Raw genomic sequence first — 19,565 nt, forward strand, 5'->3', positions numbered from 1 at the left:
TACAAATATATGCATTTGCTTTATAGATGTGTGATTTGTATATTTTTATAATAGAATATAACAATCAAGTATCATATTCTAGTAAGATCATTTTAGTGTACCAATTCTATAAAAGACAGACGTAATATGCTTTGAGGAAGCACTGCTTTCGCCAATTGACACAAACTCTCGGGATGGGCCAGGAAAAACCAGCTCCAGGCTTTCATGCAGCTTCAGTTCTCCAGTGTTGAGAGCTCTTAAACAGCCTCAATATGCTGCACTCAAAATCAGTGAAAGCAGACCAATACCTGGACATAACATGAAAACTATTTTTTGACCCTATTTTAAAATAATTACAGATTCACAGGCATTTGCAAGGACATGAGAGGGAGAGAGAGACAGAGAGAGACCCCAGTTGTTCCCAATAGTACAACTTACATAATTATGTATAATATCAAAACTAGGGAATTGCCACTCGTATGTGTGTATAGTTCTGTGCCATTTTATCACATGGGTACATTTGTGTGACCACCACAAGCAACACTTTATCACTACAAATGTTTCCCTCTTACTACCTTATATAGTCATACTACCCCCTACCCTGCACCATCCCTACAGATAATCTGTCTTTTGTCTCCAACAATTAGAAAATGCTATATAAATAGAATCGTGTCGCATGTAACCTTTGGAGATTAGCTTTTTTCACTGACTATAAAATTAAGTCATTGATGTCAAAACAAAACAAAAAGCCTAGAACAAAATCAAAAATCAATCCACCAAATGTTAAATTATTTCTGGAAGTCAGTATTATGAAAGACATTCATTTTCTACTTTATGCTATTGTACATTTCTCAATTTTGTAAAATGTACACGTTATTTTTTCATATTCATATAATGTTTATGTACTATATAAATGCAATTGAGTATGAAAAAATGCACTAAAATTTTAAAAGGAAATGCACACAACTCTTGACATTGAAAATAACCAATCATATATACATTTTAATTTGTTGCTATTTTTAAATTTTTCATAATGAATTTGCATTTTCTTTGGAAAGTTTTGGCCCTTTTGCAAATGACAAAAATTGTGAAGCTTCTAATGTCACCCATAAAATATGAGTTTTCCCTTGATTGCTGATAAATATCCTCTATTAAAGAAGACTCTCCTATTGCTTGCTTATCATGAAGTTTAAAACACACACACACACACACACACACACACACACACACAGATATTTATCAATAATTATATTTTTTAAATCAATACTTAATTGAGATTATATTATGCCTTGCTTCTTTGTAAATCATATTAAGATTCCCTAAAATTAAGCTATCATTGGCATAATACTACATAGGCATGGTATATTTCCTTTTAATATTCAGTACACTCATGTTTATTTAAGATCTTTGGATCAATATAGTTTTGATATCAGTTTTCCAGACTTGTAGATTGTATTCAGAAATTTTCAGGCGTTTTTGTTCTCTGAAGCTTTAAAACAATTATTTGTTCCTTTAAGGATTGATAATATTGACCTTTAAAACCATCTGAAATAGGCTTTAGTGTGGAGAGATAAGCAGTGTAAGATGGACTCTTTCTTGACTTTTTACCAGTTATTGGTCTATTCAAGGTTATTACTTCTTTGGGTGCCTATTTTAGTATTGGTTGTATCTCCCTCAAAATATTGTTAATCTAGAAGACTATGTTGATATAATTTTATGCAAAGTAATTAATAATTTTTAAGATTTTCTAAATTCATGGTGCTTTTAAAGTGTTTGTGTTATCTCTAATTTTCTCTCTGAATACAATTGCTATAAGTTTATTATCTTTTTTGTTTTATTGATAATATTTTAGACTGTTTTTTATTTTATTTATTTTACTTCCATTTCTATATCCTTTTAGTTTACTCCTATTTTGATTTCTCGTTATAAAATATGGCATTTATTTTGTGACTTGAAAAGTTCTACATAATTTACATTTTAAATATATTTTTTGTCATCTGTTGGATATTTATATGTGATATCTTTTATGATGCATGCACATTAAGTATTCATTTTTCTCTGATCCATCTTTGATCTTATCTATTGGGTTTGGATATCAAATATTTGGTAACATTATTTCTTTTTAAACATAATATTCACTTATTTTCAAAAGTCTATTAAATTTGTTTACTAAGTTCTTTTAAAATGAAATTATATAAAAACTTTGGGGAAAATCCAAATGCTTAGAATGTGAAGTAGAGGGAAGATTTTTTTTCACCCATATGACCTACTTTTTGGAATCTTTTTGAAGTTGTCTTTGCAGAATAAAATCAGTTGTTGTAAATATTCCATAAGCATGTGAAATGAATGGACATTCTATGTTGGACATCACTATATATATATATATATATATATATATATATATATATATATATAAAGAATATATATATACTATATATAGATATATATACTATATATATATATATATTCCCATTAATTATTGATAATAGTATTTAAATTCCCTATGCTTTTATTTATTACCACCATAATCTACCATAAGACAGGTTAAATTATTTCACTGTGATTTTGTTTTTGTTTTTCAATTTGAATTGGGTTTCTAATGATTTTCTGCTTTCAAAATTACATAATTCAGAGCATATGAACTCATTTTTTATTATATGTTCTTATAGTTTCTAGTCTGGATTAATATTTAAATGGAACACTTGTTCTAATATGTAAAAGATATATTATTAAAGTATTTTACAACATAAAAGAGAGGACATGAGGGGAAGTGAAAAGGAAATGTAACCTTTCCACTTCCCCTCAAAAAAAGGGAGAGGGAGCATTTTCCAGTGTATGTCTCTTTCGAGGCAGGGCGTAAAATGGGAGAAGAAAAGACCACAAAGGAAACAATTTCTGTTTAGAAGATCCATTTTGACTCAACCTCAACAGGTAGCACAGATAAGTAAAAATATCCAATAAGAATGTACTTCCTAGTTGTCTACTATAGTGAGGTGGGAAAAACATGAGCTTTCGAATAAAATCAGTAAGGATTCCAAATCAGCCTTCCCACTTTGAATTTTGGCAAATTACACAATTTCTATGACCTTTAGTTTGCTTTTTAATAAATGGAAAAACTAATGCCTATCAAAGTGAGAATTAAATGAGAATGAAGTCAAAGTTTCTAGGCTAATGCCTAGAACATGTTGGGGGCTAAGGGAATATTGCCAATACATGATGCTTTGTTGACAAGTCCTAACTCACTGGAGTATAAACATCAATTTTTTTTTCTGGAAATTATCCTCAGTATTGCTCAATAACTGAAATTGCTTATTTAATAGTCCTGCTTAATAACAAACCTAGTACCCCCTCCCCTAACATGTTACTCATTTACCTATAATTTTTTACTCGATGGTAATCTCCAAAACATTGCAATCTTCACCTTCTTCCTGTTAGTTCACTACTGTTTCCTTTTTCTTTACCTTAGCTTTCACGGTTCATAATTCTAAAGTCTTGTTTGCATATACCCTAAACTCTTACACCTCTGTATTTTTTTCTTTATCCATCTAGCAAAGCTGTAAACGCATAACCAACTATTTTCTCTGGCCTGCACACAGGTTGCTAAGGATTGCTCGTATAAAACCTACACTAGGACAGATGGGAACCCCCCTAAATTTATTATTTGCAGTCTCAAATAGGGCAGTCAAATTCCCCAACAAATCTATCACTTTCGCTCCACGGCTTGACAGCCCATCCTCTACAACAGATGTTTCAAGCATTTGTTGTCTTCAAACCACCAACTCCTAGCAATTAAACCCTCATTCTTAGCATATGACATTTGACTTAACCTCCAAAATCAATGAGAAAGAGAGGAAGGGAAGAAAGAAGAGAAGGAGGGAGGGAGGGGAGAGAGTGGAGGGAAATGGAGGGAAGAAGGAAGGATATAAAGGAGGAAGAGAGGAAGGGAGGGAGGGAAAGGAAAGGGGGAAGGAAATCCATTAATCATTCATCTTAAGCAATAGATGGTCCACCCTCACCATCATCACCACCCCAAAGAGATTAGTCAGGTTCCACTATTCAGTGGTTCAATACCACTCTTGTATTGTCCCTTTTTAGCTGTGAAATACTTTATAATTTAAAAATATAATATATATGTAATATGAAAATATTATTACAAATCCCTATACACCAAAAATCCAGTTTAAGGAATAGAATTCTACTAATGCTACTTAGTAAGAAACATGGTGGCCCAGCTAGAGACTATATTTTCCAGTCTCTCTGTAGGCGGCTGTAGGCGTGTGAGTATGCGTAATTTTACAGCATATCCATTTCCCTAAAAAATATGTTCTTTAGTTTAGTTTTGCATGTGTGTGAACATTATAAAAATGTTGCCATTTTGTCTGTGTTCTATTTCTTTTGTAATCAATATTATATTTCTGAGGTATTTCTATGCTAATATTTCATTCATTTTCCATTTATTCCCATGAGTCCAGTTTAATAGAAGTTGTAATAGCCCATATCATGACTATACCAGCATTTATGCATTCTTTTGTTTATGGACAATTGGCTAGTTTTACACATGAATATATATGTATATTGCCTATGTGTATACATTTATGTGTTTGTGTACATGTGCAAATTACAAATATTGCTATTGTAAATATTTTGTACCTACAAATTTTTTTAAGTGAGCTGTTTTCTATTTGTAATTTTTTTAGTAAGGATCCATCAACCCAGGACCACTTTAACTTCTTTCCTCTGCTGGGGAGATTTTAGATCACTAAGTGAAATGATTTTCAACCCCAATCTTGCATGAGTGTGTGAATTGTGACAAAAGCTTTTAAAGAAACATATTTTTATTCCATTTAGGGCCAAGACCAATACAGGTACTTTGTCATTTCCCTTTGAGGGGCTCTTTTTAAGACTATCAAATTGCTGTTGTTGGATTTAGAAAATCTCAGCTATTAATTAGATTTTTTAGTGAGAAAGGAACTGGCTTATTGGCTGTCAGAAAGCTAATCAGGTCCATTTTGTAGTTAGCTTTGCCATTCCTCCTGGCATTGTGATGCTCCCTCATACTTCATACGCAGGTGTTGGCTGTTACCACCACATTTCTATAGACACTGGCTTAAAAATCTGACATGCTTGCACATTTGCATATATTTAAAGTTATTCCCTGATGGATTCATAATTACATTTTCAGACACAACTTAATAAGAGTTCCTACAAACTAAAAAGTTGAGCGCATAAGGACATGATCCTACCTTCCAGCAGTACAATGAAATATGCTTTGTTCAGCCAGCAGTTTCCAAAACACTGCTCCTTTTGATGTTCTGCCTTGTGTTTTCAAATCTGTTATAAGTGATCAAGTCTATAGAATATACCATGTTTTATTTTAAACACACTTTCAATATAAATCAAAAGGTGAATAATTAAAAGCCGACAACCACGTAGCATCAGATTAGAGTCTGGCAGTGAATAAAACATCCTGTTTTCGTCAAAAGCATCCCAGGGTGAAGTGGGAATGGGGAATGATGAAATTCTTTGAAAGACTTGGAGTCCAAGCTCAGATAGGCAGGGACAGTGATACAAATTAGTCTATATGACATTCAATATGTATTGGCTTCCCATACTGTTTATATTCCTTACTAGCTGTGCGATCATATGATATTAAACCTTTCAATTCTCTCATCTGTAAATGGATGATAATATTTATGAGGATTAATTGAAACAATAAATACTGAGGATCTAGGACAGGACCTGGCACATCTCAGCCATTGATAATAGTTATTATAGTCTATCCCCAAGGTAGCAGCTAAACCAAATTATTTTCATGAAGAAGAGGAATCAAAGAGCCTTCATAATACCACAGAGATTTAATGATGAAGCTTAAAGAATAGTTTTTAATTTTTGTATTTTGCAGTTATTGCAATAATTTACTTATGATTAATTATATGTTTACCGACTAACCAAACAAAGACTAATGTTTCTTAACATCATATAATTTATTGATTTCTTTATACTTGACAATAACCCTTTGGAAAAAAATAGCAAGACCCTACCTAATTTTACTGACATGAAGTTCAGTCAAATTAAATATTTAATTGCTGAAAATAAAAGTAGACCTAAAGAATGGGAGAATGCATGCATATATTTTTTAAAATAATTTTTTAGTAAAGACAGTTTTGTTATGTAGGTCATAATGTCTAGACACCTCAAATAGATTGATAAATGGGAAAACGTAAAATTTTTTAAATGTCTATTTATACTGCATAAAATAAATCTAAACTCAGGTAACAAAATGGGAACACTGGGCAGCATATACGGTATGACAAGAAAGTGGCAATTAGTACACAAAGAGCTCTTACAAACCAATAGAAAAATACCAACTTAACTTCAAAATTGGCAAAAAATATGAACAGACCTCATAAAAAACAAATTCAAATAGATAATGGATATTAAAATGAAAGTTCACCCTCATTCATAATTTTGAAAATGCAAATTCAAACAATATGATGTTTTAAACTATCAAAATGTCAGACATTTTGATAGTTTATATTTCATAATTTATATTTCAACATTTATATTTCATAATTTTGATGTACGTGTGGTAAAGCAGGCTCATCCATTCACTCTGGCTTGGAATGTAAATTGCTAGAATGAAATTTGAAATACGTATATCAAAATTCAAAATGAACATACCCACTCCTAGTCATTTATTTGCTGAATATGCTGACACACAGTGCAAAGCTCTATGCAGAGTGTTTAAGAACTTTTATTGTAGGATTAGCTATATAGTGTTTTGGTGTGTTTTTTAATCCTGGATAAATCTAAAAGTGCATGGTAAGGAAATAGTAAAATAAATAAGGTAAGCTATATACTTAATATGGTATGTTCTTAGCTATTAAAAATGAGGAGAACTACAAAGTGCATTTTGGAATAGTTTACAAGTTATTATAATGTAAAAAAAATAATATGTAAGAATTTATTATAAACTTCCATTTATGTAAAAATTAAATGTAGATACAGGATATATATTAGATATTTTTCTGGGGGAAATAAAAACATATTGGGAGCAGAATTTGGGGTATGAGTAAGAAATAATAGGGAAAAAAAGAGGTGAAAATTTCTTAATACCTTAATAGTTTTCTGAAACTTTTAAAAAGTTTCTCTATGCTCATGTATGTTCTACTTTTACTTTAAAAACTAGTGCAATTATTATGCTCATTAAAATATATCAATTATAAAGGACTAAAATTTTAAATGTCAGTAGAAGCCTTGTGCTCTTGAAAGGGAACTGTCTAAACTTGACATTCTTGAGATGAAATGATGTATTTATTTGGTGCTTAATGAGTTTTATTTTCCCCTAGACAAAGCCAAAGGAAGATCAAGAGCAGGGACCCACTTCGACTCAGCCCGGAGACGGAGTCGAGCGGTCCTTTATCACATCTCTGGGCACCTGCAAAGAAGAGAGAAGAACAAATTGAAAATAAATAATGTAGGTGGATATGTGTGTACACTCTGAATGCTAGACTTTCCCCTGGTGGCAATGTTTGATTCCCTAAAGAAAGGCTCCATTTACTCCTTTATTGGCTTTCCTAGATTTTTTTTTTTCCACTTTGGCTTGTGCTTTCCTATAAAGAACAAACTGGAAAAGGTCAGTAGTCATGAGGCATTTCTGTAATAAAAGTGCTTAATCATTGTGTTATCACAGCAGAGAGATTAGAATATTGCGGTCAGTACAATAGGATACTAGAGGCACTGTAAATGGAGAGACACTGGCTATATTTTCTGGACAGGAGGATGCAGCAAGTCCTATTACACATTCACAGCATGTTGGTTAAAATTTCTCAAATTAAATTTTAGCGGCATCTACTTTGCACTTTATCTAATTTCATGTACTGATTTTATCCAGGGGGTCCATGAAAAAATCAAGATCATAACTCCTCTTTAAAAAATTACGTTTTATACAAAACACAGTTGGAAATTGCACACAGGAGAACATTGAATTTGAAATTTCATGCCATACATTATTCAACTTTGTAAAAAGTTGCACTCTTAGTAACAGTAGAGCTACTTTCTGAAACCTGGTGCTTATCTGTCAAAAAGCCATGGCGAATAACTGTGCCTGTAAAAGGTAATTCTACAGAGTTTTACATGACACATATCCGCCAGGATTTCACTATTGGTTCTTAGCACTAACAGACCTCACTAAGAAGGCCAAAACTATGTCTGTTTGGTGGTAGATACTTAAGGGTAATTTTTCAAACAATAACAATGACCTTAATTTGCACTGTGGAATCTCTAGAGCATACACTTTTTGGGGGGTGTCTGACTAGGGGTGGCAGATATAAATACTAAGGTTCTAACTTGCCAGTGACATTAGACAAAGTTACATCAAACAACCAGAACTATTTGGGAATCAATCTAAGATCCATAAGTTCTGGGAGTTAGGGACACAAGAGGATTCTCTGGCATCTTACTTTGTACGGGGGAGCTAGAGATGACCTAATCTGACATACAATTGCTCTGATAAAATCGAGTCATGCATCAGATATACAAAATAGCCACTTCTCTGAGTGTGACCAACAAAGGAGGATGCATTTGCCCAGGTGTGGAGGGAGATCTGACAGTAAAATGCTGCAAACCTGGTTCTGCTTCAGGGTGACTCCCTCTGGAAGCCAGAACAAGTTGTTGGGTCCATTTATGCTCCAGAGCCATTGGCCATGCTGGGGTTGACCTGCCATGCACCACTGTTTTTTGTTTGTTTTAAATTGATTTTTTTCACAGAGAGAAAGAGACAGGGATAGAGAGTTAGAAACATCTATGAGAGAGAAACATCAATCAGCTGCCCCCTGCACACTCCCTACTGGGGATGTGCCCGCAACCAAGGTACATACTCTTGACCAGAATCGAACCTTGGACCCTTCAGTCTACAGACCAGCGCTCTATCCACTAAGCCAAACCAGTTAGGGCAATGTACCTAACTGCAATGCACCTAACTAATCTCTGCTGTGATAACTAATCAACAGTGTTGAGAGTCAAACACTGTTTACCATATTTTGTCTTGTCTTAAAGATTTTCTGAGGATATCTGTGCCCCAGTGTCACATGGATTTCCTGAGAGTCTAGGGATAGACTTGAGAGAGGGCACCCAACTTGATCTGTGGATCCTACTCAGGTTCCTATTTACATCTCCCTCCAGTTACCAAGTCAGCCTTAGTGACAGTAAACAAGTTCTGGGGAGAAACAATGGTAACCACATTTGGGTTTGATTCTATTCAAGTCACCCAGCAAAGCACCTAAACAAATATTAGCCCAAGATTCGGCAACGCTGAAAGCTGACACTGTCTTCTAGCCTTACCCTGAGAATCATTTGAACATAGCAAGTAGTACTGATCTTTAAAACGCAATTGCTGAACATGCTGTTTTCCCCTTTAGAGTCAACAAAGTACAGAACACTACTTAAAAAACTCATTTTAAAAAATCATAATTCCCACCACTTAGCTAATTAGCTAAACTGCCATTCATTTAAGAAGTACAGACATCAAGATGGAGCATAAAAATAATACACGGTAATAAAGGACATCTAATCCACAAGGTGATTTAACAACTCGGGTAATTCTTCTGGAAACAAAGTACAGAATTACGAATGGCCCTGTCCATTATCACCTTTCCAGAAGAACAGGGTATACTAGTTATAAGAGTAGGAAGAGAGAAGGAAGAAGAGGAAAAAAGATCTGGCCAGTTTATTAGCTAAACAATCAATCTTTGGGAAATCTTTGGCTATTCACACACACACACACACACACACACACACAGAAAGACTCCTTAATATTTGTGTAGCTCTCTATTTCCAAATTCCTTTTACATACATCGTATTATTTTATTCTTACACTAAGCCAGTACCAAAGGTGATGTTTATTAGTGATGTTTGAATGATGGAAAAGAACAACCTAGGGAGATGTCCAAAGTAGAGCAGTGGACGTGGGATCCAGCTGTGAATCCTCTGACTCAAAGGCCCTGTGCCTCTGGCCTTATCCTGCTGCCTCTCTGATGCAGTTCTGTGGACGAATAATACATGATCCAGCCACAGATAGATCTCAGCAGGCCCTTAGCAAGGTTCCATCCCAATCAAGATGCAACACCTTTTAGTCACGGCTCTTACTCTGCCGGAAACATCTTGGAAAAGGTGTTTCATTTCTGCTCTCCTTGATTTGTTACTCCATTAAACAGCATTGGGATGATACAAGTGTCTCCAACATGAGCACCTTGGGGACTTGAAAGGAGGGTGCTTTAAATGGTCGAGTATTACCAGCAGGCTACTACTAATGGTCATCAAAGGTACACTCCGCCAGGATTACTCTGTGTAGTGACTGTAGAAACATTTTCTTCTCTGTCTGCTCATTGAGAAGTTAGTTTTAAAGAAATACTGGAAAAATAGTTTTGGAAGCAGTTAGCATAACTAGATGTTAGTCTTAACCATTGTGTTTCAATAATTTATGGGGTACAGGTTAATTAGCTAAAACACCATCGATACTAAAGAATAGGCTTCAAAATTAATGAACAATATTTGAGAATAGTTGCTTGTATTATACTTTAGGCAAGCTCCATGTTTCAGGGTTACAAATAAGGTATTTTTCTCCCTACTTGCTAAAAGAATACTTTTTAATTATAAGAAACCTTCTTCCAAAAAGATTTTTGATAAAACTTAACAAATGCAGTGGTGGGAAGAGAGAAGCATCTGGGTGTGTGTGTTTTTTTTCCACTCAGGTGATTGTGTCAAGATGTATACAGGATTTGAGTTTAAATCTAAACTCAATGCTTAAATCTAACCTGAGATGTGTTAGATTGTCAGTATCCTTTAAAATTAACTACTACATTTTAAGTAGCCTATAAAAATGAAATCTTGTGATTTATTTTGTGGATACATTGCTGACCTTTTGCTTCAGCATCACCTGTGATTCATATAATCAATATAATCCAAAGAAAATACTTTAATTCTTGGCCTTTCCTGACCCTCCTCCCTAGGGTCGGCTTCTCCCACAAACAAGATAACATTTTTTATTTTGAAACACTATCGGAAAAGACTTACTTGGATAGAAATTAAGATAGTCCTTTATGGTTTATGGTGATGTCTGACTGTAGTAAATATTTTAAAAAGAATTCTATTAGAAAGCATCGTGTCCTATTGCAAAGTAGATGCAGTGCTTATCAACCTTGAGGAGGTTAATACCTATGGAGCCTAACTCTCTCCTCTGCACCAACCTAAGCTTTGAGAAGCCCAAGAGTTGTACTTCCTTCTCCTCAATTTTATGCCAAAATCTGTCTTTGGAATCTGATCCTGGAAAACTAGAGGAGATGAAGGAAAAGGGTCAAGTACCGATTATTCTCAATTTTAGACATATATTACTGATTCATTTTGAAGTGTATTCTCTAGTGCCAATGGTGTTTCAGTAGGCGCAGTGGCAGATGGGCATTAAAAAGCAATCTGAAAGTGGTGAAGGCATTTCTCACCATGAAACCCTAACAATGCGAGCTTCCTGTGTTGGTTAAGTAAAAATACTAACAGGAAATAAGGTTTGCCTACCAAGAAAAGATGTGAAATGAAGGGTGCCTTCTTATTAAGGTAGTAGAAATATTTCATTGCTGAAATATTTCAAGACTATAGAGCTGAGTCTTCCGATCACTCTGAACCTTCCTGGAGTTCGAGTGTCTCAGGGCTTCCCTGAACAAAATACATTAATTGGTTCTTTCTTCAATGACTGAAATGAGAAAACACATTGTGACCCCGTAAGTAACATGCATTCCAGAACTTTTAACTGTTCCGTTCATTCAGCTTCACTTTGACATTTCAGCTTCCATTCCCAGTCTTGTATTTCTCATTAATTGAGGTTAAACGGGGTCGACGAGTATCTGGCCATAGGCTTGTCAAACTTCCACACACGCTATTGTTGCACCTCCCTTTGTCTCACAGCAGCGAGGAGAGCTGTGCATCAATCCTGACTGCTTTCAGAGTGAAGTGCTTTTGCAGCTGTAAAAACTCCAGCTCTTCTTCCGCATTTAATCAGCTGCAGGGTGAACATTGCCTTTCTCCTCCCATGATTTGAATAGTGACTCTAACGTGATCATGTCTCCCTTCCAACCTCAACCAGAGCTGGCTAGTGTCAAAATGAATCCATATCAATCAAGGTTATGAAATCTGGGTTCCCAACTTGAAACTTCACAAAAAAAAAAAACAAAAAACAAAAAAAACACAACAACACACAACTCAAAAATGCAAGTGGTTAGCAGATCTTGGGTATATTTTGAAAGAAAGATACACAGCTGTTTAAAATAAAATATTGATCATATTGTCTCTATCTAGAAGGGGAAATTGTATCTTCGTTATCAGAAGAATTTCAGGTCCAATATATTCTTTAGCTAAGGACTGTCACCTCAAAATTATAATTACATGCAGTGATCCCATGACAATAGGAATATAAGTGTATCATTGTGTTTTAAAATGTTATAGGATTATATTTACAACTGTGGAAGTTATAGGCAATATTTTAGGTAATGATCTTTTCATTTTTTAATGAACAAAATCTGGATTGCTCAGTTAACATTCATAACTAAACTCTGCCTATTTCTATTACCTATAACAAAGACCTCTGCTCAGTTTTAGTTTATACATCTCTACTTTTTGCATCACCACCTTCTAAAATCCACTTTTCAGATAGACTGACATTGTATGTCTAAATGATCCTCCTCAACAGACATGTGTCTAAGGCTGTGTGATCCAGGTTTCTAATGTTGTGTCTCCCTTCTCCCCTTTTTGTCTTTATCCACAGAATGTTTTTGTAGATAAACCGGCGTTTCCGGAGTATAAAGTTTCCGATGCAAAAAAGTCCAAATTCATACTTTTGCATTTCAGCACTTTTAAAGCCGGCTGGGACTGGCTTATTCTCTTGGCGACGTTTTATGTTGCCGTGACCGTACCTTACAACGTTTGCTTCATTGGCAACGACGACCTGTCCACCACTCGGAGCACAACAGTGAGCGACATTGCAGTGGAGATTCTTTTTATTATAGGTAAGAACCAGCGCCCGCTTTCCTAGGAGATTTGCATAGGGGAAGCGAGTGTGTTCCAGACTTTTCCGACACAAATTGGAACTAAGAACCATTTGCATGGGCATGGCTCGGCCTCTGATGCAAATGTTGGAGATGCAGATATTTGAATGTCTGAAAATTACCTCTTCCTTCCAACTTTCTCTCTATTCCTTTACTGCAAACCAATATGAACCCATGCGTTGTGCTTTCATCTTTATTTTGTCAAAAAAAAAAAAATGGGCTTTAAAAAAAGAAAGAGAGTTAGTGACTGTTGCGTTTGTACTCACCCATCCATCATGATCTTATTAAATGAGTCAGAGGTGGGGCGTGGCAAGAACTCATCAGTGATGTTCTGACAATGGTCCCATGTGATGTTCTGACAATGGTTCTCCATGCCCTTCCGTGTTCTCTCAACACACTGACGGTGGTCGCAATAAGAGACCTGTTGCAGAAGCAGAGGATTACATAAGCCTTCCAGTAAATCAGGAGGAGCAGTGAGTACCTAATTTTAACTAAAAAAAAAAAGGCCGCCAGGGATGTTTGCTAAGAGTGTTTATCTTTAGAATAGCGGGAGTGTCAGGTGAAGCTGCATCTCTTCACTCTTATAAGCCTTTTTCCTACATTCTATGCCTTAAATCTTTGTCTTGTTTAGACCAAAGCCTAGCTCTGGCTTGCTCATTTTTGGGCAAATACTAGATCTCTGCTATGGTTTAGACTAACTCCCTGTGGAGTTCCCTGTACCTTTAATTCATTCCTATGGAGTTCTTGGCCTTCATTAGCAACCTATGCCTACTTCTCTGCCTCATTATGGTGATGTAAGGCAACATCCTTATTGTAAATATAAGAGAATGTTTGGAAATATTTTCAGACAGTTTGTGAACAAAGGGATGAGAAATGGATTTTAAACTTCAAAGGAAAGGAAATGGGGCAGATCAAAACCTTGTTTCAATAGTGGTGGTACTCTCCATGGAGCTGGTCAAGCTTTGGGAGAGGGAGTCTTCCAACTGAATGAGCGTGTTTGTTCTGGATGAGTTTGTATGGCCTATGTGTGGCTTTGGTGTCACTGTTAGCATTGCATCTGCTGGACACGCCCCTCAGAGCTATCTTAGTACCCCTGCCCCCACCCCAAAAACATTGGCTGTGGTATGTTTAGGCCACTAGATGGCACTGTTGTCTAGTTGGGTAGCTTGGGAAGGCTACAGATTCAAGGAAAATAATTTTTTTTAACTTAACTTATGCATTATTGGAAATAATGGTAAAGGGATATTAAATCACTATTAAATGGCAAATAACAACATTCTTGTTTGTGAAGGAATTTAAAATGAAAATTGTAATCAAATTAGTTGTGTCCATGTACCAATCCATTGTGGTTTTAGAACCTTTTACTTGCTAACTCTTAATGTCTTTTCCCGCCCAAGACATACACACAAATGAGCACTCTAAACAGACTACTCCTAACCTGGTCAAAGTACTCAAGAACTTGAGAGGTCATTTAACATGTATAAGCTTAAGAATATCCTTAACAAATATTTTATATAATAATTATTATTACTATTATATAACCTTGCTTATAGGGACAAGGTTACATCCTAGACTTTCTTTTCCACTATCTCTGGTTCTCAGATATTTGAAATTCCAAGGGCTTAGAAGCCACTTCTGATACTACATGCTCATTGGCAGATGATGACATGTTTATACTCAGAATTGACACTTGTGAGAAATTTGTTTTTGGTTGCTTTCCTCTGTTAAAACAATAGAGTCTGGCTTGCCCTCCATACTTGCCTCTAAATCTTCTGTGTTCTTTTTTTATGCCATTTCAACCATGTTTCAGGGAGCAAGATGTTTCTCTAGGAAGACAATACAGTAGTCTCTCCTTATCTACAGTTTCTCTTCGCTCTTCCATGGTTTCAGCTGTCTCTCCTTATCTATAGTTTCTCTTCGCTCTTCCATGGTTTCAGCTATCTGTGGTCAACCACGGTCTAAAAATATTAAATGGAAAATTCCAGAAATAAACAATTCATACGTTTTAAATTGAATGCCATTCTGAGTAGCATGATGAAATCTTGCACCATCCCTCACCACTCTGGATGTGAATCATCCCTTTGTCCTTCATATCCAGGGTGTGTACACACCTGCCTGTCAGTCACTTTGTAGCCATCTTGGTTGTCAGATGGACTGTCTGTCATGGTATCTCAGGGCTTGTGTATAAGTTGGGAGGTAACATATTTCTTTTGGAGAGTCACAATGAACTTTATAGCATTATAAATCCTCTGGGAAATCCAGTGGTCAAGAAATCTTTTTAACTGTGATTAGTACAGCATCTTCTATAGTTACTTTTACCTCAGAACTCACTCCTCCCCAGACCACTTGGTAACACTCTTTTGGGAAAACTGAGTTTAAAACATTCTTCCCTGATAGATCCACTATAAATAAGGTATCTGGATATAATTATGCTAGTCAAAATATAGATAGGAATCATGATCTTGAATCTCTATTCTCTTCCCCTTAAAATGAAATGTTTGTAAGCCATATTCTTTTTTTAAAAATATATATATATTTTTTTATTTCAGAGAGGAAGAGAGAGGGAGAGAGAAATAGAAACATCAACGATGAGAGAGAATCATTGACTGGCTGCCTCCTGCATGCCCCCTACTGGGAACTGAGCCCACAACCCAGGCATGTGCCCTTAACTGGAATTGAACCCCAGGACCTTTTAGTCCATAGGTGGGCACGCTATCCACTGAGCCAAACCAGCTAGGGCCATCTTAGTCCTTTAGAATCATCAAGACACAAGACTTAGCTTTAAGTTACAAAATAGTTATAAAATTACTTTTAGTTTGAAAACCATCCTACATAACTTAGCTGTTGATTCAAAGCCTTTGGGAAACATAAAATGAGAAGTGAACTACCAGTGATTTATAGAACCTAATCGTTCTTACTTTACAGGTGGGAAACTGAGCCCTAGCAATATGCCAAGGCCCCATAGCTAACCGATGGCAGACTCAGGTCTCCTAGCTGTTGGAAAATGTTTCGTAAGAGTTTATAATCAATATGATTCCATTTTCTGAAAAATTCCACTCAACTTAATTTCTTTTATTGAAAGCAATGAGGTGGAAAATGAGAGAAAGAGGTGCCAACTTCTTTCTCTTTCTTCCATGAATGCAGGAATTAATAGCTTGAATCTGAAATCTTGGTACTTAAAACTGTAGTATACCCATAGGTCCAACAATCACTTCTCCCATTTCCTTGTTAAAAACCCAAAGAACCCAGTTTTGTGCAGGCAGTAGTATGCCCAGACAGACACAGAGAATGAATTATGAGTATTCTAAGCCAGTGGTTAAATTCCTTTCCCTTTAGCCAATTTCAGGAGTAGGAGTAAAGGTGTGGCCAATTCTGTCCAATAAGATATAAAAAGATCATTTCTGAGGGCTTCTTGGAAATAACTTTTTCCTTGAAGAGAAGCATGAGGGGGAAATATTTGTGTTCCTGCTCCTTCTTTTCCCCCGGGGGTTGGATATGATGGGAGGATATGAAATGTGTAACTTCTGCAGCCATCCTTAATCATCAGGAGAGGCATAGGAAAGAAGATGTGGATGGCAGAGCAAAAAGTTGAGATGTTGCACCTTTTGGACTCCTCGCCAGATGAGGTAATAATGTTCCCATTATTGGAGCCAGGTAATCAGATATCCTGTGACTGATTATCATTCTAATAACACCAAAATAAGTAAGAAAAATTCTCTAGCACCTTGACCCCTTGCACTGAGTCATTTCATAAGTTCTATGATATGGCCTTTCAAAGGAACAGAATGCTCTTCTGTCTTGTCTTTCCACTCTGAGACAGGCTATCTAGGAAGTGGTCTGTACATTCTTTGTATCTGAGGTTATTACCACCATAGCTTCATAGGCTACACCATAAAACTATAACTCTGATTGACTTGGTCTCTCTGAGAGCCCCGCAGAAAGTAAAGGTCAAAGGAAAGTAGATGTGCAATTCTATTTCCGATTTGCTACATTCACCTTAGTCACAAAAGGGCAGTTGAGAGTCATGTGAGATAAAGGGCAATTATACACTGTGTGGACGATCCTTAGCCACTACTCACCAGCAATGCTCTCCAACTATTATGACAATCCCAAAGGAATTTTTCCCAATATTATATATTTTTAAGATAATACTCTGTTGATCTAAGTAGTTTTAGGTCACTGGTTCTCCGTATCATAATAGAAAACATTCCAGAAACATGTGGGTTTGACTTTAATTCGTTAATCAGCACTACCATCATTTAGTGTTCCTTTTGTGCTTTTAGGTCACAATTTACAAGTGATTTTACCCCAACTAAGGAACAGAATTCTTATAAATGCAGTATTTTTTTAATACATTTTTATTGATTTCAGAGAGGAAGGAAGAGGGAGCGGTAGAAACATCAATGATGAGAGAGAATCGTTGATTGGCTGCCTCCTACACAGCCCCTACTGGGGATCAAGCCTGCAATCCGGGCATGTGCCCTTGACCAAAATCGAACCTGGGACCCTTCAGTCTGCAGGTGGATGCTCTACCCACTGAGCCAAGCCAGCTAGGACTAAATGCAGTATATCATATGAACATATGTCTAAATTTTTGTCATTTCTGATTATTTTATTTTTTTCTCCTTTTGTCTGCAATACTTTATTAACCAATGCTTTTTATTCACTTGTATGTCAACAAATTTTGCTATTTCAGAGTTTATTCTCATTTAATTTTTAATATAACCTTGTGACATAATCATGGCAAGTATATCTATTCATACTTAGAGAGAAAGGGGAAAAATAGAAAGCAATTAATTTATCCACGATCTAGCTAACTGCTGACCAAGCTAGAATTACAGCCCTAAACTTAATTATAAAATGGGCAAAATAGTATCAATCTTGTCAGGTTTTAATGAAGTAATTTTATTTTTAAAAAATAATCTCATTCACTGCTTAATCAGTAATAATGAGTATTGTCAATAATGTTACCAAGACCTTATCTCTTTGATTTGTTTTAATTATCCACTATTTTCAGAAAATCAGCCCTCTTCAATTCATACTGAAAATCCAACCTGAACACAAGCCCTGAGATACCACAACAGTCCATCTGATAACCAAGAACATTCCAATTCCCTCAGCTTTCAGGAACACAAGTGTCTGGAGACTCATTTACCACTTCAAGGATCTGAGGCTTTTACAGCTTCTTCTACAGACTTGCCTCAGCATTCTTTTAGAAAAGCCCAAAGTAGATCTTACATCTCCTCTAGTCCTGCATTCTTTATTTGCAGCACTTCAGGATCTGGTGTGCATTAAATGATCCCAAATAACATTTTAGGCAATTATTGCAGTGTCTTCTTCCATCCAGTCTTCCATCACCTCTTCTAGGAACAAGAAAATAAGCTGATCTGCATTTCAACTCTTCCCCTTTTTTCTTCCTATCTCTGATGGGGCCTAAAAGGCACAAGCTGGGCTTCCAGTAACAGTCTAGAACAGTGGTCGGCAAACTCATTAGTCAACAGAGCCAAATATCAAAAGTACAATGATTTGAAATTTCTTTGGAGAGCCAAATTTTTTAAACTTAAACTATATAGGTAGGTACATTGTTATTCACTTAATTAGGATACTCCTAAGCTGGCCTTTCCTAAAAACTCAAGGGGCCAAAGAGCCGCATGTGGCTCATGAGCTGCAGTTTGTCGAACACTAGTCTAGAAGTTTTAATCATCAGCTTCAGAGTAACTGGGACTTGTCTCTAGTCAACAACTTCATCATTTTACTGAGTCTGTGTTCAATTTCTAATAGTTTTTTTAAATACATGTTTGTCTTGTACATCTTTCCCCATATCCCGTATAAATATGCCTTTTCCCACTTAACATAGAACTGAGAAGTAATGTTCTTATACTATTCAACTCCAGTTCAAAAACTCTCCAATAGAAATCCAAGGTTCAAAAGAAATTCTTTCAGCATTCTTGTTTTTCTTTTAATATTTTTATTGATTTCAGAGAGAAAGGGAGAGGGGGAGAGAGATAGAAACATCAGTGATGAGAGAGACTCATCATGCCCCAACTGGGGATCAAGCCCACACCCAGGCATGTACCCTGACTGGGAATTGAACCCAGGACCTCTTTGTCCAGGGGATGACACTCAATTCACTGAGCCACTACAGCCAGGCCTTTCAACATTCTTGAGTGCCTTTTTCTGTTAGGGTAAAATATATAAATCTCACTGGAATGTGAAAGAGTAGAGACATTTTATTATACAAGAAAACCTGAACTTATAGTTCTTTTCCTGAGATGTACAAACCAAGACATGTCCTTTCCCCCCTTAGATAAATGACTAAAATTAAAGATAAAAACTTGGATACTGGAAAGGAAGACTTATAACAAGAATTGGGGTTGAAATGTCATGATGATAAGGGAATTAAAATAAACTTTACTGTTACATGCTTTGAGCATTCTAGTATTCCTCTACTACATATTTAGAAGCGTTGATTGGTTAGCATTCATTTATCTCTTA

The 19,565-nt window shown here is 35.8% G+C and overlaps 1 protein-coding gene across 1 annotated transcript in view; it reads left to right on the top strand.

Annotated features, from left to right (window-relative positions):
• Positions 1-19,565, top strand: part of KCNH8 (potassium voltage-gated channel subfamily H member 8) — a gene marked incomplete at its 5' end in the record, with an annotated part of 269,106 nt that overhangs the window by 146,515 nt on the left and 103,026 nt on the right. Inside the window, 2 exons of the mRNA XM_084903270.1 lie at positions 7,329-7,456; positions 12,791-13,031. Coding sequence (XP_084759396.1) covers positions 7,329-7,456; positions 12,791-13,031 — 369 coding nt within the window. The remainder of the gene's footprint in view (positions 1-7,328; positions 7,457-12,790; positions 13,032-19,565) is intronic.

This window comes from Pipistrellus hanaki (genome assembly GCF_964339955.1).
Source record: "Pipistrellus hanaki genome assembly, chromosome: 13".
NCBI classification, from domain to species: Eukaryota; Metazoa; Chordata; class Mammalia; order Chiroptera; family Vespertilionidae; genus Pipistrellus; species Pipistrellus hanaki.